The 13,499-nt window shown below is 45.5% G+C and overlaps 1 protein-coding gene across 6 annotated transcripts in view; it reads left to right on the forward strand.

Moving 5' to 3' along the window:
* The window catches only part of CIT (citron rho-interacting serine/threonine kinase), a 111,429-nt gene extending 106,583 nt beyond the window's left edge, over nt 1–4,846 (forward strand). For 3 of the 6 annotated variants that reach the window (XM_019539237.1, XM_019539240.1, XM_019539238.1), the window contains exons 45-46: nt 452–785; nt 997–4,846. In XM_019539237.1, coding sequence (XP_019394782.1) covers nt 452–785; nt 997–1,020 — 358 coding nt within the window. In that variant the 3' untranslated portion in view covers nt 1,021–4,846. The remainder of the gene's footprint in view (nt 1–451; nt 786–996) is intronic. The other 3 variants (XM_019539239.1, XM_019539242.1, XM_019539243.1) reach the window with 1 other exon arrangement.
* Nucleotides 4,847–13,499: the final 8,653 nt, after the last annotated feature.

Raw genomic sequence — 13,499 nt, forward strand, 5'->3', positions numbered from 1 at the left:
CTCATGCAGAGCTCCCCACCCATCATGGGGCAGCAGGGAGCTCCCTCCTGCCCTGCAGCACCTGGTAAGTGGGTTTTTTCCCCCCAAGTGCTGAGAACTGGGGCCGGTAGGGCAGCTGTTGCTGGGCTGGGAGAAGGGTGAGGGATGGGCCTGGCCTGGGTGATTCGGCCAGATTGGTTCAGGACAGTGATTCAAATCACCGAATTGAATCACTGTCCTCCTAACTGGATGAATCCGAAGTGAATACTAGCCTCTTTGCACAGGCCTAGTAGTTGGTAACAGACTTTTGGGTTGGTGCTATTGTATACCCACGGTGTATGTCTGTTCTAAAATTACAGGGAAGCATTTGCAGTCCTCACTAAATGGGACCCTCTTGTGGGAACACTGGGGGAGGGGAGTGGGGTGGCTATGCTCCTAATGGAAATGTAACTTTAAGGTTTTTGTCGCTCAGCTGTCCACGTCCATTATTTTTGAATGACAGTAGCCCTAATAAAAGAGGTCCCCCTACATATAATGAGCACATAACCAAGCGGGTAGCATCAAGCCCAGGACCACCAGAAGGACCAAGCCACCCTCGAGAACCAAGCACACCACATCGGTACCGAGAGGGAAGGACGGAGCTGCGCAGGGACAAGTCTCCTGGGCGACCACTGGAGAGGGAGAAATCTCCAGGCAGACTTCTGAGCACCCGCAGGGAAAGGTCCCCTGGGAGGTTGTTTGAGGAGAGCAGCAGGGGACGTATGCCTGTGGGAGGTGCAAGAACACCACTCTCACAAGTTAACAAGGTAAGCTGGGAGCCCTTGACAGTTCCTTGTCACAGGAAAGAATCTCACTTTATCAATGGGGGGGACCTGTGTACACCATGAAAAGCCAATTATCTGGGAAAAGAACTCTGGTCCTACCCCACTTTAAAATACACATTCAGTTGTAGCAAGTCTCAACGTGGAAAACCTGATTGTCATGTCTCCTGTAACTGTCATTTTATTTCCCTACTAGGTCTGGGACCAGTCTTCAGTATAAGTCTCAGCTAGACAAATTTACTCCTCATCTTGATCTGCAGGAAAAACAAAGGAAATGTACTGAGTATATGCGCTCCATACTTCTGCCCAGTCATCTAAACAGCATTATTGGGCCAGAACTGGCTCCATGTCAGGAGACACATGATGCTTTCAAGGATTGTCTGCATCTCAGTTTATTTCCCTGCACCTTCCTGCAGTCATATTTTTGCACTTTGTACTACTGTTACTCTTTCAAGCAGTTCATGAACTTTTTGTACTTAGCTTTAGTCCATACCAGTTCATCAAAAAAATCCAATGGGATGAGGATCCCACCCCAAGTCTTTAATGTGGTTAGCACCATTTACCAGATAATAAATCATAGTTTGGAAAAAACAAAGGTACTGGAATTCTTGATGGCCTTGTAAACTGGAAGGCCACAGTGACTGGTGTTTAAAAGACACTGTGACTGGGTATTCTCTGATGAACTACAGAGAATTAATCCAGATCAGTTTGTTCACCTGTCACTTTCCAAAACTCTTACCACAACTGCCCCAATGCAGCTCTGTGTTCAGCTGATTGAAAGGGAGATCCCCTGACTGATTAGTCACTGTCCCCATGTCCAAAGACAAAGTGCATTCTTTCCAACATACTGGGGTGTAAGACTCTTTATCCAGGTCCTCTGCATGGCAGTTCACTGCATGCTGCTGCACCATCACTCTGGCCGCTCTCTCCTTTTAGGTTGCTTTGCTAAGTATTGTATTGTACCTCACCTGTAAATTAATTGAAGCCTTTAGAGTATGCTGCAAAATAATTGCCATTATTTACTGGGGAATTTGGCAAAGAAAAGTTGCAATCCTTATTATATGACAAGAATCACTGTTGCTGCTTCTTGCCTTCTCAATATTAAACACCATCCCATTCAGAAATTGTATCACAATCCCTATAGTCATCTCCCCAGGACAGTGGCCAGTTTGGCTCTACCACCAAGAAAGCATGAAAGCAGCAGTACACAATTGTCAGCTCAAAGCAAAATCCTTCTTGCCTGTTTGGGGGCTCTATCTTGTCGTACCATAAGAACTAGGAGTCATGGCACTAGAGGATACTCGCAATAAACAGCTTTTGCAATTACCCAACATCTCACGTTTTTGGTTTGTTTTTTTTTAAACAAGCCATTTATTGCTTCGTATTCTCCTTTGCCATGAATTTTATCTCTTATAATTCAGGCAGAGAGCAAATGATTTTCAAGGCAGGTTTTGACCATTCAGTCTGCTTTGGCAACATTCTTAGTGAACAACCATGTTCTCTATAAATGGAAAAGAGCAAAACTGCATCCAATTTTCCCTTTGGCCAAGTTCTATATCTTCCGCTTGTCCCTTGCCAGCCAGTGCTAACCTGTTCTAGACCCCCATAAAACACAAATGCCTTGTCAATGTCCTTTGGCGAGTTTCATGGATATTGTATTCTGTTCTCTTGTCTGTTGGGTTATTTTAGACCAGATGATTTGGCAGGAAACTTGCTGAAAACTTTGTCTCCTGGTCTGAGTATTTTGAAAGGTCACTGAGATCAGTCTTTAAATCTTTGCATCTCACGGAAAATCTTTGTGACCTGAGATATGGGCTTGTCAAGTCCTGAAAGTGTATACCTTGTGTCTTGTTCGTGAAATGCTTCCTGCTATAGAAATAGCTCAAAGGACTGTAAATATTTACAAGAAACTTTATATTCGTAACAAAAGGGAATTGAATCAGTTTCTACTTTTTTATTGTAAACTGTGCATTTTTCAACACTAGCTTTTTTGTTTTAATGGTGGTTGTGGACAGCCATCTTCAGATGCTGGAGGGGCCTCAGCTTAATCCTCCCAGAGCCCATGAAGAAATATTGTACCATCAAATTGCAATTGAAAGCTTGTTAGCATTAATGAGGTTTTAGGTATCAAAAAGTGCAGGATTTGTTTTCTTCATTATCTTTTATTATCAACAAGCAAGGGAACCAGAGGATCAGTTCAAGCTCCACCGGGAAAGTATTGAACTTTGTTGTTGAACAATAACCAAATAAAACAAATAATATTGACCGGCATGGTGAAATGAACGTTTCCTTCCATGTAAAATACCACTAAGCCATCCTAACAGAGCAGCCAGCAGTAGGAGCTATATTATCTATAGCAGTATAAGCTTACCAAAGAGCTAACCTTCAGAATATTCAGCCTTTTAGTACCCTGAGCAAGTAGCATAAGTGACTTCAGAAAGTTAAAGCATGTTGATGTGAACTGAGGTGGGATTTACCTTTGTTTTCATTTACTATAGCAGCAGTCAGCTGCAAACACCTTGAGCTAAATTCTGCCCTCAGATACCCCACCCACTGACATTGGTAGAGAGGCATGTGAGTATCTGGAAGAAGAATCTGGCCCCTGGTAAACAACCCACAGATTTTTGAGCCAGGAAAGCACTTTTAATTACCAACAACATAATCTAATGATGGGTTCTGGAGTATCCTGGCAATGTACCAATAGCAAAGGGAACAGAGTTAGTTCATTCATCCCACCATTTTAATAGTCTGGTGCTGTAATGCCTAAGAGCTGCAATTTTTTAAAGACCAACAAATATAATTCAGATTGTACTCAATCTGCCAAGTTACTGTACATCTTAATTTACACCTGGTAGGAAAACTCTCTAGATCAGACTTAAAATGTAAATACATCTATTTTTAACAAAACCAATTTTTACAGGGTCTGAAGTATTCTTTCACAGGAAGAGTTTTTAATATGCACTGCTGCCTACAGTAACTTAATTTGTCCTCCTACAGATCAGTGTTTTTGGTTTTGTGCATATAACCGCCCCCAATAAAGGTTTTTGTTGGAGGGTGTGGGGGAGGGTTACTAATAGCTACTGTTACATTTTGGTCTACATGACATTTTTCATGGAAATGCTCTACATCAAACCAAACTGCTTGATTTATCTATTGTGCCTACTATCTGATGTATATGATGAAATGCTGACTTGTTAAATGTTCCTTTATTTCTATTTTAATGTGCACACAGAATACTTATTTAAAAGTCATTGTTTCAGTCCTATGATGCATGATCAGAATTGTAAAACTAAAATAATCCAGAAACTGGTGAAGTAAAATATTTACTAAGCCTTTTGATTATCAAGAACACTGCACAAATTCTTACTGGCTCATTAACTCACCTTACTGCTGAAAATGACTGGGGGCAATGAAAACTTCATTTTGCAGTGGCTACACTGTCATGGGTTTATTCAAATAGCCTAATGTTATTGTCCAGAAGTGAATGTAACAAGGAGCTGTGCATCTACCTAAAACTGTAGCCTCCTAGCAACAGCCAAAAATAAACATAACAGTACAGATTGTCAGCAGTGGGTGGGGGAATATAAAGTAGCAGCTAATAAATCCAACTCTTCACCCAGCTTTGGTCTTTGGAGGAATTTCATTCTTCCAGTAACTGAACAGAATGTGATTAACCCAATTCATTCACCTAGTATAGGAAACTAACAGAAGAAAACCCACCAAAGCAAGGCGTCCCTGGCTTCTCCCCTCAAAGGAGAGAACAAACATCGGGTAAATTATTACATTACTCATGGCACCGGGGTGGTACAAAACCCCATATTAAATAGAATCCAATTCTTTAACAAGGACTGAATTTGGCAGGACACTTGTGGTTTTTTTGTAGTTAAACACCTGGTTGCTGCGATGTTTTGGAACTTTTGTGCGTGTGGTTGGAGTAGTCATGCGTGCAGCACATTCCCCGAGTGACATTTCAGGTAGTGCTGTTGCTTTCCAAAAGGTCAAAACTAAAGAACACAGCATGTTGTCAAATAAAGTGTGACTCACTCCTCAGTGTATAGCTTCAATGCTTAAGATGAGTTTGAATCAAACCTCCTGTTCCATTAGCGTGCACCCAGTGCTGCTGGAATGCTGTGCAGTATGATCTTTTTCATTATGAGTTGGTGCAGTTATTGTCACTTGCTTGTCAAAGACAAGTCTTGGCTATATAAAGCATACACTAGATTTTGGGCATTTTGCATTTCAGCTGTTTCGGGATAGAATGACTTGACCTGAACTGACAGTTTAATAGGATTGTCCTGCAGCTGAGCTGGGGGAGACACCAGTTTAGAGTCCCTGGACAAGAGCTGAATTCTGCATGGGCCCAGAACCCTTTAGTTTCCATATATAACAGAGCAAAGTCTTAACTCTGCCTCAAACCTTTTTGCAGTTCAGCTGTGAAGGCATTAAACCTTCAGGCTCTATTTGTAAGTCTCGATATAAAACATGGGACTAATTGTAGTGTGTATAGCTGATGCTCTATTTGTGGTACTTAATTACTAGGTCTGGAACAAAGCAGAGTCTGCTGTTCAGCAAATACAGCTGGCTTCTTGAATACAAATAATCAGAACACTTGCAAGACAGCATAGATAGTGACAATGGCACTACAGCTACCAAGACAGGAACAGTGAAAGGGATGACAAAAAAAGCTGCCCACCACAGTTGACTAATGGCTGGCTACTTAGTTATGGTGACTAAAAGCCAGAGTTTTCAGTAGGTTGCTCCGGAAACCTTTTATTTTCCCCAAAAGAAGAATTTTTAAATAATCAAAATTAACAATGTACAGTTATCTCTGTCCTCTGACCCTCCCTCCGCAACTGGGCTACATCACCAGCCAGCGTTGTACTATCCGGGGTAAAGAGCTGACTTTCAGTGCAGAGTTTTAGCTACACAGTATTATGCTTGTCAGGGGGGAAGGGGACAGAGAAGAGGTGGTTTGTTTACTGCCATGGCTGTGGAATGATGGCACTAATTCCCAGGGCACTACACACTCCCCCTGAACACAAGAAGAGAAAAGAAGAGGACTTAAGGAAAGGCTTAAGATTATATGAATAAATGCTATTGTCAGGCAGCAGTGCAACCATTGCTTAATATACTTTCTTTTAAAAGTGGGTGTATGACTAACCATCCCTGTAATTTGGGCAATTCCTCAAACAAAGGAGAGCTTTACTCTCTCTGAGCATGGTATTTAAGTCCAAACATACTTACAACCCTGAAACTCCTAGCTTAGCTTAGCTGCTGCCTGACTTCAGAGAAATCCACAAACCTGAGGCATTCCTCATGAACTGAGCCCTACACGTTGCAGTGGCAGTAACTGTGCCTTCACAAAATAAATTGTCCCAATGAATTTCATTGTCCCAATGAATATTTGAAATGGAATAGTTTCCACAAGCTGGAGTGAGTATCCCATCCCCAACTTAGCTTGTAAACTGGAAGAGTCACTTGCAGATCTAATTCCTACAGATTTTAAGTGTTCCAGGGTTCAGAGGATCTAGATTTAGACCTGGACACCAAACAGTGCCAAAATCCCTTTGGGGCTTTAGGCCTGAGGTCAGATTATATCATGAGTTCTCTGTGCGCCAGCAGTGCTGCTCCCCTCACTTCAGTGTGTTTTGGACACCACCAAGAAAAGCTGTACAGACCAATTCCGGACCCACACCAACAGGCATAACTGCAGGACTGATGCGCTTGGGAGAGGGTACTAGTGGGAAATTATGCATTTCAATGATGCAGCCTACACATTAAATAAAAACAAGCCCACGTACCCAAAATGGTTCCCTATGAGAAAATTTATGCTTATCTACCATAGGCTCTCCCAACTGCAGCACTGCTAGAAAGCTCAAGACAAGTGAACCAGTTAGCTAGAGCAAGTGGGACCTGCTTATTCCATAAATACTGAGTTTCAGGAAACTAAAAGGAGAGCCATGCAATGTGTGTTCTACATTCCTGTCACCCTCTGCCACTGAATTCTGTGTAGCTTTTTTACAACAAAATGTTAACACACTGGTAAGGCAGTTTACTATCAGGATACCCAGGCATCTCCAAGAGGGGTTAAGCAATTTCTCTGGGATAGTGAGGAGCTATGGTGCAGACCCAAAACAAAAAGTGGAACTGGTATCCAAGAGCAAGGTAGCTTTTGGTACCTTAAGTTATTTCAGTAAACTGGTTAAATTTACCACTCCAAGGGGAAAGCCAATAAAGGGAAATCAGTCCCTACTGGGTAATTATGAGGAGTTGATAATGGGGATGGGATAGAGAAGCAGAGCAATGGAGAATTAATAGAATCACTGAAAATTAGGCTTGGAAAGAAACTCTGGAAGTCATCTAGTCCAAATCCCTGCTCAAAGCTGGACCACCCCCAGATAGATCACCTCAGCCAAAGCTTTATTTATCTGGCTCTGGAAAACCTCCAAGGATGGAGCTTCCACCACCTCTTTGGGTAGCCTGTTCCAGTGTTTGACTACCCTCCTCGTGAGAAAATTCTTCCTAATATGTAACCTAAACTTCCCTTGCTGCAACTTGAGACCATTGCTCCTTGTTCTGTCGTCTGCTACCACTGAGAACTAGAAGTGCACCGATAGAGATTTTGGGGCCAATACTGAAAGCCGATTTTTAAGGAGGCATATTGGCTGTTACTGATCTGATACAGCTGTGTGCAATTGGTAAGTCCATTGTGGTGGATGGGGAGGGGGAAAGGAAAGGGTTTTTGGGGGGGCAGGTCATGTGGTGAAGGAGGGAATGGAGCAAGGGCAGGCGCTGCCCAGCTGGGGTAGGGCAAGGCGTGGGATAGAGCCATAGCTTGTCTGGGGGGTGGTGTGGGGACTGACTCCCACCACTGTATGCAGCCCAACGGAGCATGGAGGGAGTGGCATGCCCCAGATCTGCACAGGCTGCAGCTGCACCAGGCTCTTCCTGGCATGTGGGTGGCACTGGGAGGGGAGTTACAAGGAGGGCTGCACCCACCCCAAATTTCACCATAGTCCCCCCCCCCCATAGTCCCCTCCCAGTGCCACCCACCTGAGTGCAACCCCCATGCACCAGGAAGAGCCCAATGCAGCCCTGGCCCCAGCCTACAGCTGCAGCCTCCCACTGCATAGATCTGGGGGCACCCCCCATGCCTTCCCAGGGTGTGCGAAGCAGCAGGAGCCACCCCCCTAGACAAGCCACAGTGCCTGTCCCTGCCCCACTCATCACAGGGGGCATTGATCTACCGCTGCACACCCCTTCCCTCTCTCCTCCCTTTCTACTACAACAGACTTACTAGCTGCACACAGCTCTCCAAACTGCCGGGCTGTGCTCCTCACTGCCTACATGCTGCGCTGCAGTTGTGCACATGCATGAGCATTTATCAGCCAAATCAGGCCAATTTCCTGTGCAATCAATTTTCTTTATATCTGTGCACCTCTACTGAGAACAGTCTAGCTCAGTCCTCTGGAACCTCCCTGCAGGTAGTTGAAGGCTGCTGTTAAATCCCCCCTCAGTCTTCTTCAAACTAAAACCCAGTTCCCTCCACCTCTCCTCATAAGTCATGTCCCCCAGCCCCCTCACCATTTTTGCTGCCCACAACTGGAATCTCCAATTTGTTCACATCTTTTTTTGTAGTGGGGGGGACAAAGTTGAACACAGTACTCCAGATGTAGCCTCAGTGCTGAATAGAGGGGAATAATCACTTCCCTTGACTTGCTGGCAACACACCTACCAATGCAGCCTGGTATGCTGTTAGCCTTGGCAACAAGGGCACACTTGGCTCATATTCAGCTTATTGTCCACTGTAACCCCCGTCTGTACTGGTGCATGGGATTGCTCTGCCCTAAGTGCAGGACTTTGCACTTGTCCTTGTTGAACCTCATAAAATTCCTTTTGGCCCAATCCTTCAATTTGCCTAGGTCACTGAATCCTAGCTCTACCCTTCATATCTACTACTCTCCCCAGCTTGGTGTCATCTGCAAACTTGCTGAGGGTGCACTCTATGCCTTCTTCTGGGTCATTGATGAAGACATTGAAGAAAACCAGCCCCAGGACTGACCCCGAGGCACTCCACCTGATACCGGCTGCCAACTAGACATTGTGCCATTGATTACTACCCTCTGAGCCTGATGCTTCAGCCTGTTTTCTGTTCACCTTACACAGCCCGCACTTCCTTAGCTTGCCTGTAAGAATGCTGTGGGAGACCATATCAAAAGCCTTGCTAAAATCAAGGTATATCACATCCACTGGTCTCCTCACATCCAGAGCCAGTCACCTCATCACAGAAAACAATCAGGCTAGTCAGACATGACTTGCCCTTGGTGAACCCATGCCAATTGTTCCTAATCACCTTTTTCTCCTCTAAGTGCTTAGAAATAGATTCCTTGAGGATCTGCTGCATGATTTTTCCAGGGCCTGAGGTGAGGCTGACTGGTCTGTAGTTCCCTGGATCCTCCTTTTTCCCTTTCTTAGACATGGGCACTATGTTTGCCCTTTTCCAATCAGCTGGGACCTCTCCTGATCACCATGAGTTTTCAAAGATGATGTCCAGTAGCTCTGCATTCACATCAGCCAACTCCCTCAGCACCCTCGGGTGCATCCCATCCCATCCCATCTGGTCCCATAGACTTGTGTGCGTCCAGTTTAGTTCCTAATCTGTTCTTTTGCCACTGCAGGGGATAGAGGGAGCCCAAGCTGCCATGCCACTGTTGGCTGCTCATCTCTTCCCCAAACTGCTGCCTGGTGCAGTAATCTGGGAGCTGACCTCTGCCTGTGAAGACAAGCAAACAAGGCATTGAGCACTTCAGCCTTCTCTGCCTCCTGTCAGGGTTGCCTCCCCCATTCAGTAAGGGACACACACTGCTGCCCAAGTTGCCATCCACTACTGCATCCCCCACCAATTCTTCCATTTGTGAGCTGCAGGTCGAGAAAAGCATGGTCACTAATTGGCCACTGTAGCATTTGTACCAGGAACTTGTCCCTAACGCTCTCCAAAAACTTCCTGGATTGCCTGCACACTTCTGTATTGCCCTCTCAGCAGATGTCAAGGTGACTGAAGTCCCCCATGAGAACCAGGGCTTGTGACTGAAACTTCTGCTAGCTGTTTGAAGAAAGCCTCATCCCCCACTTCATCCTAGTCTGGTGGTCTATAGCAGACCCCCAGCACAACATCACCCTTGTTGTTCTCCCCTCTAACTTTAACTCAGAGACTTTCAACAGGCCTCTCCAATTTCAGACGGAAGCTCTGGACAATCATAGGGCTCCTTTACATAAAGTGCAACTCCTTCCTCTTTGCCCTGCCTGTGTTTCCTGAACAGTTTGTACCCATCCGTGATGGTGCTTCAGTCATGCGAGCTACCACCAACGTGTTATTCCGATCACGTCACAGCTCAGTTCCGTGATGGCGAGGACTTCCTCCTCGTTTCCCAGGCTCTGTGCATTTGTGTACAGATACCCGAGGTAACTAGTCAAGTTCCCTGATTTCTTGGGAAGTATGAGAGCACCTCCCCAGTTGCTTCCTCCTGCTTCCCCTTACCTCAGGGCTTTAGTCTCCATCCCCTGGTGAACCTAGTTTAAAGCCCTCCTCACTAGGTTAGTGAGCCTGCCTGCAGATACTCTTCCCTCTCTTCATCAGGTGCATCGTGCTCTTCCCAGCAATCCTTCTTGGAATAACATCCCATGGTCGAAGAAGCCAGCCAAAGCCCTGCCGGTGACGCCACCTGCGCAGTCAGGTATTGTTTTGCAGGATGTACTCATTCCTGCCCAGGCCCTTTCCCTTGACTGGCAGGATTGAAGAAATCATGGCCTGAGCCCCAGACCCCTTCACCCTCGCACCCAGAGCTCTGTAGTCACTTTTGATCCACTCACTGCCTCCTCTGGTGGTATCATCAGTGCCCACATGGGTGAACAGCATGGGATAGTTGTCAGAGGGCTGGATAAATCTTGGTAATCCCTTTGTGACATCTTGGATCCGGGTCCTGGGCAAGCAGCAGACTTCCTGAGACAACAGGACAGGTCAGCAGATGGCTCCCTCCATCCCCTGCAGAAGTAAGTCTCCAACTTCCCACACCTGTTGCTTCTTCTTGGTGGCGGTTGTCATGATCCTTCCCACCTTGATGAGGCTTGGCTTGTCTTCCTCCACCAATGGAAAGTGCTCCTCCCTCAGTTGCTGGGGCTGCATCTTTTCTCTAGACTAACTGCTGCAGGCAAAGATGAATATTTCTGCTTGCTGCCAGGACACAAGCTTTCAGTTTCCACCCTCCTGGGTGTCCATGTCCTCTTTCTCTTCTACTGCCACCTCCTGCAGTTTGTGCTCCAGTCCCAGAGATCTCCAGCATCGAATTGATGAACTCATGAAGGAGGATGCTTTGGCGCCTCACCACCTCCTCCTGTAGCTCTCTTGCCTCTTCCCTGAGACATACCACCAGAAGGCACTCTCCAACCTGGCCATCGTTGGAAGGAACCTGCAAGCCGCAGTCCCCCACAGCCAAACCTGGACCTGGGTGGTCCAGTGAGCGGTCCTGCCTGGACAGAAACTTCACAGGTGCAAGCAGAGGCAGTGGCTCTGGCATTGCGACGTCCTCCAGCCATTTCCCTTGGTCTCTTAATCTGCCTTCTCTTACTGCCCTTCTTCCAAGCCCACCTGCCCTAACAAACTCTCCTGGAACTTGGCCGGTTTACTACTCCTTAGCCCCAAAAGATTTTCTTCCCTGCTTCCTCGCACCAAACTGGAAGGCTCTCCCCTCAAAATGGGTGGGGGTGGGGGGGCAGGCAGGCAAACTGACTTGTGAAGTGCTTACCCTTTTTGCTGGCTCCCTGGTCACTCAGGCAGACCTCATTTATATCCTGCTGGTCCTGAACTGGCTCCATCCCCTCATTAGGACTTTTGTCAGGCCCATACAGCAATCACTTAGCAAGCAGCAATAACTCAGCCAGCAATACTCCCTTCTCAGAGCCCACTCCCCAAACACACACAGCAAGCCAAATGCAGCTCTGGATCACTTACCTTCCCCGGACAGGATCTGGTGCCTAGCTTCTCTTCCACTTTCTCCTGTTGCCCCCAGCAAGCTGCCTGCAAACTGCTTACCCTGTTCACTAGCTCCTTGGTCACAAATTAAATTAAACCATAGTGATGAGTTATCCCATAGGTGAACTGTTTACTGTATTTTCAGACTTCTGTAGGGTTTGGGTGAGAACTTAAAAAAACAAGCAAACAACCCACCACATCTAAAATGTAGTCAAGCTGATGCTCCAGTCACAACTTGACATTTTTGGTATTAGAAATCCCTTCCACTACAGCAGCCTTTAATTACCCCAATATGACCAAACATGACCCAAAGCAAATGAATATGCTGTGGGATCCAGCCAATGGACACTCTGGAGCCAATTACTAAATACCACGTTCTGCTATACTGCGGCTGAATCTAGCTGTTCTACTGCCCCATGCTCACATATTACAGTACTTGCAAGTGAATGGTATAAGGATGAATGGTGTGCTCCCATCTCAGGAACTGTGCCTGTGCTGCCTCAGAGATTCTATCAACTGTGAACAGACTTAAGACAACCTTTGCAGTCAGTACACAACACAGAACATAACACAGCTACTTTTGTGCTCTACCTTTATAAAAAAAACTACCAGTTTGCAAAGGGTGGGCAAGTATCAGAACTTACTTTAAAAACAGAATTTTAAGCATGTAACAATGGAGAAAAATGCCTTATGGTCTAGGTCAGCAGGACAAGAACATGGAACAAAACCCAAAGCACATTAGCTCTTTTCCTGAAAATGCATTTATTTCTAACTCATTTCTGAAGAGGGTGAAACAAAGTGAAAGCAGTTCCATATTTCAGAATGTCAAGTGCTATCCACAGTAGACAATGGAGAAAGACTGTTTTCAAAAGAAAACCACAGAAGTGAACCCAGATCTACTGAGCTACTCAAATTATTTCAACAAGGCAACTGAATGGTTCAGACAATTGGTAAGAAGCCTTCCGTCAGTAACTTGTTCACATTCAAATCATGGTTGCTTGTGACTTAAGCTACCACCTGATTAGCTACCTGGTGATATTTACAGTGTGCATTCCTCCGTAGTAGGACATGGGCTGATGTCTCAGTTGGCACACCCACTGGCACTCACAAGCACCAAGAAATGGACAGCAGGGAGAATGAATTAGCCCCCCGCACTGGTCTCTTCAGGTCATGCCTGAGGCACATTGGCAGGCAATTTTGCATTGTCCATGCTGCATTTGTTTTGGGATCAACTAGATAATCTTTAATAGAGGCAACCCAGCACCTTTGGTGAGAACAGTGTTCATGTAAAATATATATAAATAAAGCAAGGAGTCGTATAGATGTTGTAGCCCTGACTACACAAGCCACATGGACTCAAATTGGCAGAGTCAACTACAAGTAAGGAGTTGGGGCCAACTGAGCTTTTGATGCAAGTTGGTGCAGTGCCACTGGTGCTTAGGGAACTGCACCTGCTTACATCAGTTTAGCCCCCAGTGCTATTTACTATAGTTTTTACAATAACTTGAACTCGCCTAAAAACCAGTGTGAAAAGAGCTGCTGCTGAAGAACTAGTAAGGACCTACTCAAATTGCAATTTTATGATTTTCGTGGAAACTGCAAAAAATGGCAGTTTCCATGATTTTGCATGGAATTGCAGGAAAAAAATAGGGACTTTTTAAAAATAAGAA

Source organism: Crocodylus porosus, unplaced genomic scaffold, assembly GCF_001723895.1.
Source record: "Crocodylus porosus isolate Cpor-Errol unplaced genomic scaffold, CroPor_comp1, whole genome shotgun sequence".
Taxonomy (NCBI): domain Eukaryota; kingdom Metazoa; phylum Chordata; order Crocodylia; family Crocodylidae; genus Crocodylus; species Crocodylus porosus.